Genomic DNA, 16,088 nt, shown 5'->3' with positions numbered 1-16,088 from the left:
ACCGATATCGGTTTATTCTAAAGTTTCCCTACGAATTCCATACAAATAATTCTACACATGGTAACTCTTGGTAAGAAAAAAAAATGCATTAAAATAACATTTATAAAAAGATATTTGTATATTATCGGTGCTGCTTTATTTCCTATAATTGTTGGTGTTTTGCATTTTTCATAGATTTTTCTTATTTTTTAATTTTATTTTTTTTAGTGTCCGTGTTTAGACGAGATCACTTGTAGGCGCAGGGTGGCAGGTGGCATCTCCATCGAACAGTAGCGATAAATGGCAGATGGGATAATTATCTTGGCCATCAATGACCTTTTTGTCACAACCCGAAAGATAACAAAATATTCCTTGCATCCATCGTTGGCTCCATGAATATTCTTGGGGGTTAATCTTGTTCATCCTCGGTCATGAATAATACATTTCCTTTCTATTATTATACATTACTGCATAGATTTTCGTTATAGATATTGGATGATGGCGGGTAGGGTGAGATCATCTGCTGATACGCAGACTATTGTTCCATTCAGTGTAATACAAGTAGTAAATGCATCAGTGGTTTTTTCCTTTATATACAATACGTGCACTAGTTTAGTATGTTTCTTGTGACATCAATATTCGTCATGAATATTACGATCCTTTCCGACTCCGAATTGGCAGGCTGGACACTGCTTAAAGGGAAACCCCTCTTCTAAACCACAATCTCAAACTTTCCATGGTTTAATGTTTACCTAAAATGTCAAGTAACTTTATAAATCCTGTGCTTTACTTATCTGGTACTGATTTTAAATTACAAAATGTTTTCTACTCCATTCACGTCCAAAGCTGAATTCTAAGTTCTTCTGGTTCTCGGATACCATAGAGAAGTGCATTGTGGGAGCTCAGGTGGCAGTTCACATGGTTAGGCCAGATTCAGATAAACAAGGGCAAACTCGGACGTGAAAACAGTTGTATTTCACGTCCGAGTTGCACCCGTTAAAGGGAATGTGTCGCTAGAATTTATTTATTTATTTTTTCAGTTAAACAGTTAGTATATAAGTGATTACACATTGTTTTCATTTTTTCACAAGTCAGGAAATATTATAAGTTAGATTGTAATTTATAACATTTCCATGTTCTGGTCACTAGAGGGAGCAATTCCCAAAATTGCCGCATTGGCAATGTGGTAAAGCAACCTCATTGCTTTATGCTGCAAATTTGAGGTAGACACACTCGCTCTAGTGAGCTCACACAATCCCCCCTCCCTTATTCTGGCTAGTGCCAGAAGGAGGGGGTTGAATCTTCAAACCTCCTACACTGTGTGCCGCCATTTTCTGAGCGAATGCACAGTGTAGGCGGATTAGATACAGTGGTAATCAGACAGTATAACACGAACATAATACACACATCAGCTACACAAACATAACTTACCTGCTCCTGCCGCCTCCGCTCCTACACCTTGCGTCTTCGCTGCCTTGAACATATGGTCGGAAGCCGCGACCGGAAGTCGTCATCTTACTGTCCGGCCGCGGCTTCCGGTCCACATGACAATGGCGCCGGATTTCGCTCTGCCAAAGACCTTCCTTTTGATCTGTGTGGGAGCGGCGCATGCGCCATTCCCACACAGACTGTGTACGCTATAGTGAATGGAACGGCTCCCGTTCGCATTCTTTATGGGATTTATGTGCCGCATTCCATCTCTGTATGTGTCGTTAATCGACAACCTATTTTTAAATTGAAGTCGGGCCACTGATCAGAGGGGGGGGGGGGGGTTTCTGGCTTCAGAGACCCCTGTAGCTGTAATCGCAGGTGGAAGTTGCACCCAGCCTTACATTCCCCCTGCAGCGCCCACTGCATGTTAAATGTATTATTACATGTAGGCTAAGTAGCACGTAGAACAGTCTGCATCTGCTCAAGTGAGAGATGTTCTAGGTTAGCTCGCTCCCTATTAATTGAGGGGAGGCTCCAGCGAGGAACCCACCTCTAGGAGGATATCCATATGCCCTAATAGGGCATTTTGAAGGGGGTTGTCTATATGAGAACCCCTTTTAATATTGAAGGACAATTGATCATAGACATTGCTAGGTTGTCACTACTGCCTCCTGGTCACTACTCCGTATTGTAGTACCTATAATGCTGCCATTATATATTCTATAGCTGTCGACCCAATGATCATTCTGGCAGCTCCCACAGACATTAGACTGCCGGCTGGCCCCACTGAAATTGGGGAGATTTTCTACTAAAACCTATTTTTTGTATCCATTTATTTTTATATTCACGTGTTAATAATTTACCATAATCTATAAAAAGGTCCAAGCCCAGCATCAATCCTTGTTCTGTAATTTTTTTTAATTATTAAAGGGGTTTTCCACTTGCAGTTTATAGGGGGGGGGGGGTAAATGGAACAAGCACACCTAACACTTCAACTTTGCAATGTAAACACTTTCAAAATTTCTCTTTCCCTGGAGCCGTATTTGCTTTGGAAACGTAACCCTTCTCTTTATATAATGTTAAAAGTAGTCACACGGAGTGGGTGTGGCCAAAATCTTCACCAGCTTTTACAGCCTATGAATATATTTATAGAGTAGAACATGAGGGACTTTCAGCATCAACTACTTAAAGAGAAACACATCGTCCTGGCAGAGATCCAAGCTGATATAAATACAGCGTCCGCAACGTAGAGATCGAGTTACACAATCTTAACTATTGCCAGGATGTCATATTTGTACTTCTCGTACTTGCCCAAGATCAAATTGACCTGTGTATGGGATCTGCCATTCTGGGCACTGCTCTAGAACGACATGTGAAAATACACGGAGCTGTATACATTTCATTAACACCGGTAAATAGGGTGTTTAGCCGTCCACCGGGACAATAGACATCGTACACTAATCCTCCGCTAGAAGACAAGACTCCGTACATTCCCCTTAATAATGAATTGATGGGGGCATTCAGTTCAGTTGACTGGATACCTAATTGACATAAAGAGGCAGGAGACGCTCCCAGTATCACTAGAGGAGCTGTGAGCTCAGGACTCCAGAGGTCGACTTGGCTGTCGAAGAAGGAACATCTAAGACTAAGATCTCCGCAGCGTGCACAAGACCCTTGTATCTCAACCACAGAGCTTTTTACGTGTCTTTCAGAGAATTTATATCATCCGTACCGGACTCCAGTCTTTCACCTTGGCTATCTGGGAGTATATAAAAAAATTTGCGAAATTTTTGAATTTTTTGTTTTTGTGCATTTTACCATTATGCTGCATTTGCTCTTTTAGCTTTGCTGCTGTTTTTGTTGTTTTTTTTAGGCATTTTTATCCAGTGTTTGTCACTTCTGCATTCTCTTTCAGTCAATATGGTACCAGGAAAGTGTCTTTTTTATATTCCCCGGAGAGATTTGTTTTGAAAGAGATTAAAGGAGCTTCATGCTTTTCCAAGGATCAGATAATGCTTTATAATATCCGTATCCTCTCGGTTAACTCTGTACTTGCCTTCCACAAATAGAATAAAGAGAAAATAAAGGCGCCTGGATGTTTAGGTCTTTGCATAGTCACTGACCAGACGGCGGCAAAATACCATCGTGGAGTAACCGCTCTCTCCGGAAGATAGCGAGCATATTGGAGATCTGCAGGAGGAGAAGGCACCATGCAGGTTTCGTTTGCTTGTTCGGAGCACAGTTTAAAAGGTCGGAGCGCGGACGATAGACTGAGCCGGCAAAATGTCAGCAGCCCGAGCCTTGCAGCCAGGACAAAATTTCGAGCTGTGGCTATGGTCGCTCGGAGCCTTGGACATCTGTCAGTGCAAAATGTTCCAACCCCTAGTGAATCCAGCTTGCGTCAGCCTGGAATGAAGTATAGGTATGGGGTGGGGGTGGTTTGTATTGGTTTAATCTCCATGCATTAATTCATTCATTCTTGTATTTACAGATGTAGCAGAGCTGAATTTGTCATTCAACTCGTTAAGGCTAGATTTGTTAGCGCATCGTTAAGAGTCTGAGGTTTACCTGCAGTCCTATGTAAAACCCACTAATAACACTTAATGATACCACAAAGACTTGTTGCTCAGCTCTGCGCATATTAGTGTTAATGTGTTCCAGACTATACAGTCTGCAGCTCATGGCTCGTCCTGCAGTCTTGTAAGCATCCAGATCTGTCTTTAAATAGCCCATGTTTACATACAGTACAGTGTAATACGTTGCAGAGAATATTTGGAACGCACGGGAGTAGGCTAATCCCTAGCAAGACTAAACCCAAGTTAATGTGCGTGGACGGTAAAGAGTGTGTGTGTGTGTGTGTGTGTGTGTGTGTGTATATATATATATATATATATATATATATATATATATATATAATGTATTTGAATACATTAATTTTAAGCAGAGCCGGGTATAGTAGATGTAGCGGGGCCGAGTGTCAAATGTAGTAGAGCTAACTTTGTCATTTCAGAAAAGGTTTTGCGATTTACTTATGGTTAGGTTTTTTTAGTTCTGCATATAAATTTAATGAGCGGTCTTAACTGTAAATTGCAGCCTCAAAGCATTAAACCACAAATTCAGCTCTGCTACATCTGTATTTCTGCTTTTAGATCAAATTAGGACTAGTGAGGAAACCTTTATATATTTGACTTTGAGAGTAGAAATGGAAAACTTTGCTTTGGTATGTGAATAAGCCGGGCTCAGGTCATGTTCACACTTGAGGTAACGCAACGGAAATGTTTGAATGATGCCGCACTACTCTTTATGCTAAAAAGTTACCGTTCTGCTATTTACACTTCTATAAGAGGATTGCAAATTTTCCAATTCTGTACCAGTAAAATGACCTGCGCTGTTTTACTGCGTAGTGTGTACATCACCCAAGAAATACCGTAGCAGTGGTGGTGAGATCGGTAGGTTTAAGTAATTGTTATTGCAGTTATCGTTTTCTATACGGCTCTGTTCACAAGTCGCAGTCAATTTGCCTTTTGGCCTGATTATTATCAAATCTTTTTGCTGCGATTTTAACAAAAATGGTGTAAAAAAATAAACAAAAATTGACCGTAGCGTGTGAACACGGCCTAAAAATTCCGCAAATCTTTGTCAGTCGTCACGTTCTGGGAATTTGCTTGGCTGGCAACCATTATGGCTGCGTTTAGTGTACTGGCATCCAGATATAGAATTTTGATTTGAGATCCCCAACAGCTGGTCTTTGGGGCCATGGCTACCTGGGTTGGCACGACGAGGAGGGGCACACGACGGTAAAACAGCTCTGTTTTATATATTACAACTCTGTCTTGTACCTGTAATAGGGGCTCTAGAGAGGCACATGAGCCCTCTACTGTACTTCCATATGCCTCCGATTTCGTACGGGATTCCATACGAATTAGGCCGGATTCACACGAGCGTGTGTCATCACCATATGATGCGCGGCTGCCATCTTTAGGACACTGTATGTTTGTAAACAGAAAAGCACGTCGTGCTTTTCTCTTTTCAATCATACTTTTGACTGCTGTTGTGCGAATCACGCGCGTCCCACGGAAGTGCCTCCGTGTGGTGCGCGTGATTTTCACGCACCCAATGGGTGCGTGATGCGCGAGAAACGCAAAAATATAGGACATGTCGTGAGTTGTACGCAACGGGGACATGCGTAAAAATCACGGACTGTCTGCACGGCCTCATAGACTAATATAGGCCCGTGCGAGGCGCGAGAAAATCACGCGCGTTGAACGGACGTATATCACGTTCGTCTGAATAAGCCCGAAGACTAAGAAAAAATTGTGGAATTCTCCATTGGACGTCGTATGTATGGTGGTATTAAACACGGCCCCCCTCCTGGAGCTGTAGTTAGACATTATACATAAAGAACCTAATGTAATATTAGGAAAAAAAAGTGGCCTTGTTATCCACTACAACCAATCAGAATTTAGCTTTCAATTTTAAACTGCTGTACTGGGCATAAAACATGGACACTGATTGGTTGCTATAGGCAACAAGACATCCACTTTACTGAGTTTTCATACAAGGCCCAATTTGTAGTTGGAGAATAGGTACTAGAAGTGCTACTTTATGATTAATCCTTATTTACAACCTCTAAACCTATTAAAAAATTAAAAAATGGTATTTTGTGTAGTAACCAGTCAGATCATGTTATGATATGTTTTTGTGTTTTTTTTCTTCAAAAATTAAGGGCTCGTTTACGGCTGCGATTCGGGTTCCGTTGTTTTGCTCCGTCATAGGGTCAGATAGACGGGAATACCGGAAGCTCAGGATTTATTGCATGATCAAAACGAACAGAGCCCGACAGAACCCATTGTCTTTAATGGGTTCCGTCTGGTCTCCGTCACGGACTCTATGATGGAGGCCCTAAAGGCGCCTCCGACGCAGATACCCCTAAAAAATATTTGTATTTACAGCCGTGATCTTGGGGACCGGCTCACAGAAAATAGTTTTTGTTTTGTTTTCTTGTCTGTTTCTGTCAGCCCCTTAGACTTTAAATGGAGCGACACCGCGAATGCCCAGGCTCCACTCCATTTAAACTCCTCCCCTGCCGTTCTGGCGATCGGTGGGGGTCCCAGCAGTCAAACCCCCACCGATGTAGCATTTTTCATCTAAACATCGGTTTCATTCTTCAACGTTCCAATTAATGGATGTGATGTGCCAAATAAGTCTTTGGACATAATGGCAGTCATGCATCGTTTGTACATTGCGTTAATTTAGATATTTATTTTTTTTAACCGTATCTCAAAAATTACTATTTTTGGGAAGAAAAAAAATTCAAAATATTGTATGCCTTTTGATTTGAACTTTATATGTAAAGAAGCCCCCACCAGTCTATTCTGTCATACATGTACTACAATTTTCCCTTTTTTTTTTTCCCCCCTCATACCACCTGAAGAAATGATCGCCTGCCTAGCCCCACTCCCTTCTTTAAAATAAAAACCGTGAAATTTGAGGTGAAAATTTGAACAATACATCGATGAGCATTCATGTTTTACGTGAGCGTAATACAGGACCATTTTATGGCAAGAAATAACGACCCGACCGCAGTACTCGGCTGTTCCCGTCCCATGGACTAATGGCGCAAACTGCAACTCCATTCAAGCTCCGCCTCACCATGGTCATGTGGTGAGGAGGAATCGGGGACTCAGGAGCCATGTTCTAGTGATCGGTGGGGATCCCAGTGATCGTATATTTATCACCTATCCTGTGAATAGGTAATAAAACCTCTTTTGTAGGGATACATATTTGCCCCCACAGCAGCAGCTGTGGTCCACAAGTATAGCACTTTGGTGAATTTTTCGGGTTATATCAGTAAATTAGAGCCCGTCTGGCTGACTATAAGTGTTGAGAGCAAATTTCAAATTGCATACTGTAACGCAGCAGGATTTTTAGCACATCAGTCCGAGAGAACTGAGAAGACCCCTTCACATCTGCTCGTGTTTTATGCCTGAAGGACATAATTAAACTCTGCACAACATGGTTAGAGAAAAGGAACAAGCTTTGCCTCTCATTCAACCTCTGGCAGCTTTGCAAGAAAAAGGGGATTTGACGTCGTAATCTGATGATTCAGTCTAATACATTGATAGACGTAACAACGAGCATCTGTTATTGTAAAACTCGCTCGTCTCTGTGCTGCTATTATGTGTGAATTTCTCAATAGTCGTCCGCATACGGGATGTCTCGGGAAATAATGCACATTCACATCTGCGTTGGCCCTTACGTTCTAAACGGATCCGTTAAATTTTATGAAAACTGATGCCACGTTTCTTTCAGTTTGGCATCCGTTATACTCGGGTTTTTCCCTTTTTGTGGATGTAGACAGTAAAGTCTCTGTTCACATCTGTGTTTTGGGTTTTCCGTTCTGGTCCATCGTAGGAGCACAACCGTGAAAAACTGGAGCCGCCGGATAAGTCGCATGATGGAAACCCACAGCACCCAACAGGGACCCATTGACTTCAATGAATTCCGTCGGATTTCCGTCATGGTATTCATTGGTGTGCCCGACAAAATAGCGCAGCTATTTTGTCCGGCGGAAACTATGGAGAACCTTAACAGAGAATCTGACTCGGATGTGAACAAAGCCTAATGCGCATGCGCAGTAGGTAAAAACGGGTCAGGTAAACTAAATAAAGGAAACCAACCGGAAGACTTACCAATTGTATCAGTCCTCCATTGACTTCAGGGGTAAAAAAAACAAAAGCTCTTTAACGTCAAGTTTCTGTAATTTTGGACGGGACTAGGCTATCGTTTCCGCCAAAAAGACGGAAACCTGATGGAACGGTAATGAACCGAACTGACCACAAATGAGTCTCAAAAAAAGCAAAAAAAATATTGAAATCAACTGGTGCTTTGACTAAAAGTTTTCGTTCTGTTTTTCTGTTCAAACAAATAGAATAACGGAAAACACAATGAAGATGTGAACAAAGCCTTAGTGTTTTTTGTTACACTGCGAGTTTTTTGTATATTCTTACATTATATATCCACTTTTGAGCGCCATTTTGCAATTTATATATCAAATGAATCAACATAATTTTGTAAATACATCACATTACTATCCTGTACTGATCCTGAGTTACAGCCTGTATTATACTCCAGAGCTGCACTCACTATTCTGCTGGTGGAGTCACTGTGTACATACATTACATTACTTATCCTGTACTGATCCGGAGTTACATCCTGTATTATACTCCAGAGCTGCACTCACTATTCTGATGGTGGAGTCACTGCGTACATACATTACTTATCCTGTACAGATCCTGAGTTACAGCCTGTATTATACTCCAGAGCTGCACTCACTATTCTGCTGGTGGTGTCACTGCGAACATACATTACATTACTGATCCTGAGTTACATCCTGTATTATATTCCAGAGCTGCACTCACTATTCTGATGGAGTCACTGTATACATACATTACTTATCCTGTACTGATCCGGAGTTACATCCTGTATTATACTCCAGAGCTGCACTCACTATTCTGCTGGTGGAGTCACTGTGTATGAACATTACATTACTTTTCTTGTACTGATCCTATGTTACAGCCTGTATTATTGCTCACCTCTGGTCTGATTCGCCCAGAAATGTCAACAAACCCTCCTTATACTCCTGTATTCGGGCATATTTGCATAAGCCCTGCCCATTTTTTGGCCGGTTCACAGGACAATCCCAACATAAACAGGGGTGGTTGGGAGTTATGTTACACTCCAGAGCCGCATTCACAATTCTGCAAGGGTTTGGAGAGAATCTCTCAGCAGGTCTTGCTGGCCCAGTATCTGTACAGAGTTTGCTTAGAATTCTTGGAAGTACATTAAAAATTACGTCAGTTTTCGCAGTTAATCGTATTTTTTGTCTTGTAATTGTGATGTGATAATAATAGCAAACATTCTGAATATTTATAGAATATTCCTTATGCTGCTTCACTACAGGGCCCAACCCTGAAATTATGTGCCCCTTACAGAATCTGTGTGTCGTACATGCCCATTGCGTCGGGTTCTTAAATCTGCCTCCCTTTACCTCGGGGCACAGTGACATCATGATTAACTGGTTCATTGTCTTTGAAGTTTGCTTTAGTAACACAAATGCATTGTTTTTCAGAAATCTTGGAAAGTCCGGCCTAAGGGTCTCCTGCCTGGGCTTAGGTAAGTAAGAAAAAAAATTATGAAAATTCTTTGAGTTGTAGGAGTATTTTTTTATTTTTTTATCTGCTTGGTGGGATTTTAGCAATTAACATTAAAAAAAAAATGTTTATGAAGATTTCTAGCGTATTCCTAACCCCAAAAACATCCAGGTACTAGAAGGGGTGAGACTAGTTGATTCCATAAAGTTTTACGGTCTTGTTTGATCCTTTAAAACGCACCTAAGAGTAGATGGAAGAAAATAAGGAACAGGACGGCATCAATCATACGTTAAGTCATAAAGTGAGAAATTTAAAGTTTTTAGGGGTTTTCTCTATATAAAGTTTTATCAATGAATAATATAACTTTTGAATGTATTTTGTGTATCAATTCTTTACAGTTTTCAAGATCTCTGTTATCAGTGAAGGGAATTCATGTTTTCAGGAACTGTTTTCCAGCCTCTCTAAATGTAAAGCATCCGTTGATACTTACAAGTGAGAACGCCCACGCGGTTTCCTTTTCTTGACTGCAAACAGAGGTCTTAAGCTGTTTAAAAATATTACAATATTGCAGAACTTTAAATTATACGATAAGTGATCTTTATTTACATAAAACCAGAAAACCGCCTTTAAAGGGGTTTCTGTGCTTTGGACAATCTCTACTCCCTTGACAATAAGCTGATCATAAAGTGCCCCCCCCCCCCTGCTAAGAACCCCAGCGATCATCTGTGATCTATGGAGAAACTGGACAGTAAGGGTTCAGTTTCGCTGCAGCGCCACCACAGGGGAAATTAGGCATTACACAGTGCCCATTCATATCAACGAGTTGTCTGTGTAAATGCAGGACAAGACCGGTTCTCCAGATTTCCCTAAAAGGGTATTTGAAAGTAGTTTTTTTTTCTTTGTAGCTGCTTCCCACTGGGTGTCAAATACGGTTTCTGAACTAGACATCACCTTTATAATTAAAACGAGATATATAAATGTTATCAAGATTTTAGATGTGAAATGGATAAATGAAGACCACCTACTCCTGTTTTTGGCTTTTTAAAAAAAATCTGCACTGTGTGTGAACACCGCCTTAACAGAATGATACAATTGTAATGTATTTGGATATGTTTAGTCTCCTTTATAGGGGCAACTTATGTTTCACTTGCTATTTAGTTAGTGTCTTCCCCACCGAAGTCCTTGTATTGACCTTGCTGTGCGCGACATGCCTAGGATTTGTCCGAAGCATACAATATTCTTGACATTATAGCATCTGTGTCTTCTACAGGAACATGGGTGACGTTTGGAGGTCAGATCACGGATGAGGTAAGACGCTGGGGTATAAATAACATTGGACCCACATGCAGCAGTTGTAAAGTAATTGTGACTATTGTGATGAGTTGTCGTTGTTGTTTTAAGTACATCTGTTGGCTTTTCATCAAGCTCACTTATTTTTAACTGTTTGACAGGAAGACCTATGTTTGGCCCATAGTTGTCAACATTAACTTCAGTTTTATTAATGGCTTTTATGTATTTTTTATGTTGAATTTATTTTTTATCTAATTCTTTGGCATATATATTATGTATTATATTGAATTTTTAAATTCTATTTATTGACTAAGGTTTGGCATTTCATTCAGGTACCCTATTAGTCCACCACCGTATGTACATCTCCTATTTAGACCCAACTTGAAAACGTCTGTACCATAAACATGGTTTATCTTTTCTATTCGAGGTCCAAGGATAAGCAGATAATATCCTATCTATGGCTGCCCAAAGATGGACTTGATGACCCAAGCTTTCCTATTGATTACTGTGACTTACTACCCTCCATGTTAATAAAACACCTCTATTAGACTTAATCTTTTCAATTAAATCAATGCGGGTTTTTTTATCCACTTTTAAATGTACTTTTATTAAAACGTAGATGAGCTCGATATTAGGTGATTCCTATGTGTCAGAAAAATGCAGGACCCGTTTACACCCGAGCCGTCCGTTCAGCTGAACTGACTGATTTGGCTGAGCGTATGATACAGCGTCTATGTATACAGGAAACGGCTGTATCAAAAAAAGAAAAAACAATTTCTTTTTAAATAAAAGTTGGTTGAAAAAACTTCCCATAGTGTACATACAGTAGCCTTTAAAGGGGTTGTCTTACGAAGATACGGGTCCAGCGTCTCTAAACCCCGGAAATCAGCTGTAATTGCCGTAGTAGGCGCGTCCAGGTGCCGGATCTCTCTGTTCTGGCACATATAGCAGGGACCCCCCCCCCCCCCCCCCCGCCTATGATATCCAATTGGACATGATGCGTTGTCGGCTGACCATAGACGTCAAGCAGGATATGGCTGCCCTATACAGGTTAGCAGTCTGGGATGTCTATGGGCAGCCTCACAGCATTAGTCCTGGTGCAGAACACCCGGGCAGCACACCCGCATTCACCTGCCTCTGTACTGACACACATACCTCAATGTACTTGGCAAAGACTGATCAGGTTAAATATTTATGGGCCATTGTGCTGATCGTTTTGTTTCTAGCAGGGCTCACAATGGAAGGATTTGCTTGCTCGGCGGCAGAGACAGCTGGCAGGATTCCCTTGAAACCCAGAGCCCTGTATTAAGCTGTGCAGTATTCTACATCAGACTATGTAACAGACTTAATATTATTTTCTTTACATACAATATCTATTAAATACATGGCAAGTTTACTAGGGCAGCTTGATTTGAAAAAAATAAATAAAAAAAATTCAAGGTATCCCTCAAGTCCTGTGTGTTTTTGAAGGTGCCTTTGGGACTATAATATTGATCACTTATCAATATCAGATAGTTGTTACCCAGCTCACTGAAGTGAATAAGACTGAGCTGCAATACCGGTCACAGCCACAACTGAATGTACAGCACTGTGCCTTGTAATCAATGAAGTGGACCTTTAAGTCTGCTCATCGCAGGGGTGGCGGGATTCAGACCTCGTCCAATAGGCCTTCAATTGTATAGTCCTGGAAAACCCCTTTAATCCTAATGTCAGTGCCAAATTTACAATTGTGCCAACGTATTCTAATAGTACCAGGTAGGGATCTGTAGGTACAGAACGGTAGTTAAGCGATTATCTGGGTTATTAAAATTGATGGCCTAACTTTAGGATAGGCTATCAATATTAGATCGGTGGGGGTCCGACTGTCGGCACCCCCACCGATCAGGTGTTTGAAGGGGTCGCAGCACTCGTACGAAAGACACAGTCCCTTTATTTGCACACCCCGTTTCAAAGTATTGCACCACTGTCCGATTCACTTGAGTGGGACAGCGGTGCAATACCTTGCATGGTCGCTACAAATGTAACCGGGGTCTGCAAGTACGAACATGTAGGAGAACCGTGTAAACCATGCCTTCAAACAGCTGATTGGGGATGCCGACAGTCGGACCCTCACTGATCTAATATTGATGGCCTATCCTAAGGATAGGCCATCAATTTGGATAACCCCTTTAAGACCATTCCCACGCAGCTTTTCTAGACTCCCAAATGCCAAATCTATGGTTGTGCATTTGTACATATTTTCCATGTCACTCCATAATTAAGCAGATTTGCTATTCTGGAGTTTGAGAAATATGGGTGATACCCCCTGCGAGATCTTTTTTCTCGGCCATGCTGGTTTTTACACAACTTTCCTGAAACGCCTAAATTGATTGTCGACAAGCTGACAGAAAAGGAGGACTTAAAAGGACTCTCACACATGTACATGCTGTAAAATTCCATTAATCTGACACCTTCTAGTCGAGAAATCCCTATAATCTGGCATCGGACAAGAATCGTACCATGCTGGATTATTAAAACTCGAACCTAAAAGTCCAGCGAGTCCTAATAATAAATAAGGGATCAGTTTAAAATTAGTTACGTATGGAGTCCCCATACAGTGGGCTAAAATAATTACTATAGGCCTCCCATGGCGCACTGAAATGTCTGCAGACAGAAGACACTGACTGGCATGTTATCTATGTAGACCCTAAATTAGATTACCTACAGTACTACAAGCCTCCTTTAGGGCTAGAAAAGTCATGAAGTTGTCATGTCGGCGCCAAAGTCCTGGATGCGGACATTTCGGTTCCCCATAGGAGGTCTGTAATCATTCATGTTGACCCCAACATGGGGACTAAATAGATGTTAAATTTTTTATTATGATTATTATTTATTATTTTTATTATTTTTAATTTATTTTTTATTTATTTTCTCTCCTTTTACATTTTTCCTGTGCTATTTTCTGTTTCGGATCCTTTTTTTTATATTATGATTACATACACCTTGAAATAAGGGATTAGTCTGTAAGATTACAATAACATTTATTTCCGTGACAACTGGATTACTCAACTAGGGCAAAATGTAATCCCAATAGCAAACATGTAGATCAGTCATCCAGAGCAATTGTATATTCTGTGGAGTCAGTTCATTTTACATAGGAGATCATTTTACCTGGAGAAAGGGGTTCACATAAATTTTATCGCATTACATCTGTTTGTATTGTGTGCGTTCTGCGCACAATGTAATGGTGATAGCACCACAGACAAACTCCACGTTACTGCTGATAATCTTCCCATATCCAGACAAGCAAAGAGATCAGTGTCTGGTTCACGTTTAAAGAGGACCTGTCACCTCTCCTGACATGTCTGTGTCCATAATTATATTCTGGAGCATCTTTTCTTAGAACTCTGCATTGTGCCATTCCTCTGTTATTCCTCCTAGAAATTTATGAATAAATTACTACTGGGTGTTACCAGTGGGGGTTGTGTTTCTACACAGACTATGTCCAATCAGTTCTGACAGAGTGAGGCTAGAGACACGCCCCATTGACAAGGGGAATGTTAACAGCCAGTTGTTAATTTATGCATAAATTTCGAGGAGATATAACAGAGGAATGGCACTACGTAGTTTAAAAAAAATATATCATCCAGAATTATTTCATGGTGTATACAAGTATTTACTAAAATAGACCTGTCAGGAGAAATGACAGGATATTTCCCTGTATAATTCCATATAAAAAGTTGTGGATATTATTTTTGTACCAATTTTTATTTCATGTAGTTTGCTTTCATAATCAAAGCTTTTAAGGTTCTGCTTGCCCATGGAAACAGTACAACTATTTTAGCTCCGCTCTTTCCGTCAGACATGTGGCCTGACTGCTTAGTTCTGTGTAAAGTTTTTGGGGGTGGTTTTAGTGTATATTCACACACAGAGTCAAATACGTCTCAAAATACGGAGCTGTTTTCAAGAGAAAACAGCTCCTGATTTTCAGATGTTTTTTGTGCCACTCGCGATTTTCGCGGCGTTTTTTACGGCTGTTTTCTGAGCTTTTTTCAATAGTCTATGGAAAACTGCTCCAAAAACGTCCCAAGAAGTGTCCTGCACTTTGTCGCTGCCGTTTTTTTACGTTTTTGAAAAACGGCCACGTAAAAAAGTGACCCATCGGAACAGAACGCTGTATTTCCCATTGCAATCAATGGGCAGATGTTTGGAGGCGTTCTGCTTCCGATTTTTCGGTCGTTTACGGCCTGAAAAACGGCCGAAAATAGGCCGTGTGAACATACCCTTACTCCTACATTGAGCTCAATAATATAACCATATTCAGCAATCACTTCAGTTCCCCCTAGTGTCCACCATTGCAATAAAAAAAACTTTAATTGCTTCAATGCATCTGAAAGGACAAATGAAGCAACTTTGCAACTAGTCTTCGTTAAAAAAAAATCCTACAATTTTGTGTCTACAGCTACTATGCAGATCCAAGTGTCTCCATAGTAACAGACCACAAACAAACTCTGTGTAGTCTGATCCTGCTGCTATACTCCATTCCATCTGTTCCATTCTTCTTCCTAACAAACGCGCGTCGGGTGTGACGCCAGACAGCTGGATAGCACACCATGGGTAAGGTCCTAAACATTCATTTACATGCCCTCTTCCACACTGAGGTGTAGATCAATCATTCATTATGCAACTCAGGGGTTCACAAACTTTGTTTTTTTGGTCCAAGAGCTGCATTGTCCGATCTTACTATAGGAAGGGGCCATAATAATTTGCCTTAGGGTCAATGCACACGATGCGTATTACGTGCGGCAAAACCGCAGCTTAACACAGTACCAGCATAGGCAGTGAGATTCCAGGGTATCGCATGGACTATGCTGGTACTGTATTAGGCCTCATTTACACGAGCGTGTGCGTTTTGCGCACGCCAAAAAACGCAGCGTTTGGCGTGCGCAAAAGGCACTTGACAGCTCCGTGTGTCATCAGTGTATGATGCGCGGCTGCGTGATTTTCGTGCAGCCGCCATCATAGAGATGAGGCTAGTCGACGTCAGTCACTGTCCAGGGTGCTGAAAGAGTTAACTGATCGGCAGTAACTCTTTCAGCACCCTCGACAGTGAATTCCGATCACAATATACACCAACCTGTGAATAAAAAAAAGACGTTCATACTTACCAAGAACTTCCTGCTTCCTCCAGTCCGGTCTCCCGGCCGTTGCCTTGGTGACGCGTCCCTCTCTTGTCATCCGGCCCCACCTCCCTGG

General features: G+C 41.2%; 1 protein-coding gene across 11 annotated transcripts in view; it reads left to right on the top strand.

Moving 5' to 3' along the window:
* KCNAB2 (potassium voltage-gated channel subfamily A regulatory beta subunit 2) overlaps nucleotides 1–16,088 on the top strand; it is a 130,637-nt gene that overhangs the window by 84,855 nt on the left and 29,694 nt on the right. For 9 of the 11 annotated variants that reach the window (XM_075839477.1, XM_075839474.1, XM_075839473.1 and 6 more), the window contains 2 exons: nucleotides 9,542–9,585; nucleotides 10,834–10,871. In XM_075839477.1, coding sequence (XP_075695592.1) covers nucleotides 9,542–9,585; nucleotides 10,834–10,871 — 82 coding nt within the window. Of the gene's footprint in view, nucleotides 1–3,620; nucleotides 3,833–9,541; nucleotides 9,586–10,833; nucleotides 10,872–16,088 lie in introns of those variants that run through there. The other 2 variants (XM_075839472.1, XM_075839470.1) reach the window with 1 other exon arrangement.

This window comes from Rhinoderma darwinii, chromosome 10, assembly GCF_050947455.1.
Source record: "Rhinoderma darwinii isolate aRhiDar2 chromosome 10, aRhiDar2.hap1, whole genome shotgun sequence".
NCBI lineage: Eukaryota > Metazoa > Chordata > Amphibia > Anura > Rhinodermatidae > Rhinoderma > Rhinoderma darwinii.
Note: the sequence above shows the minus strand (reverse complement) of the source record. Positions and strands in the feature narration are given on the sequence as shown.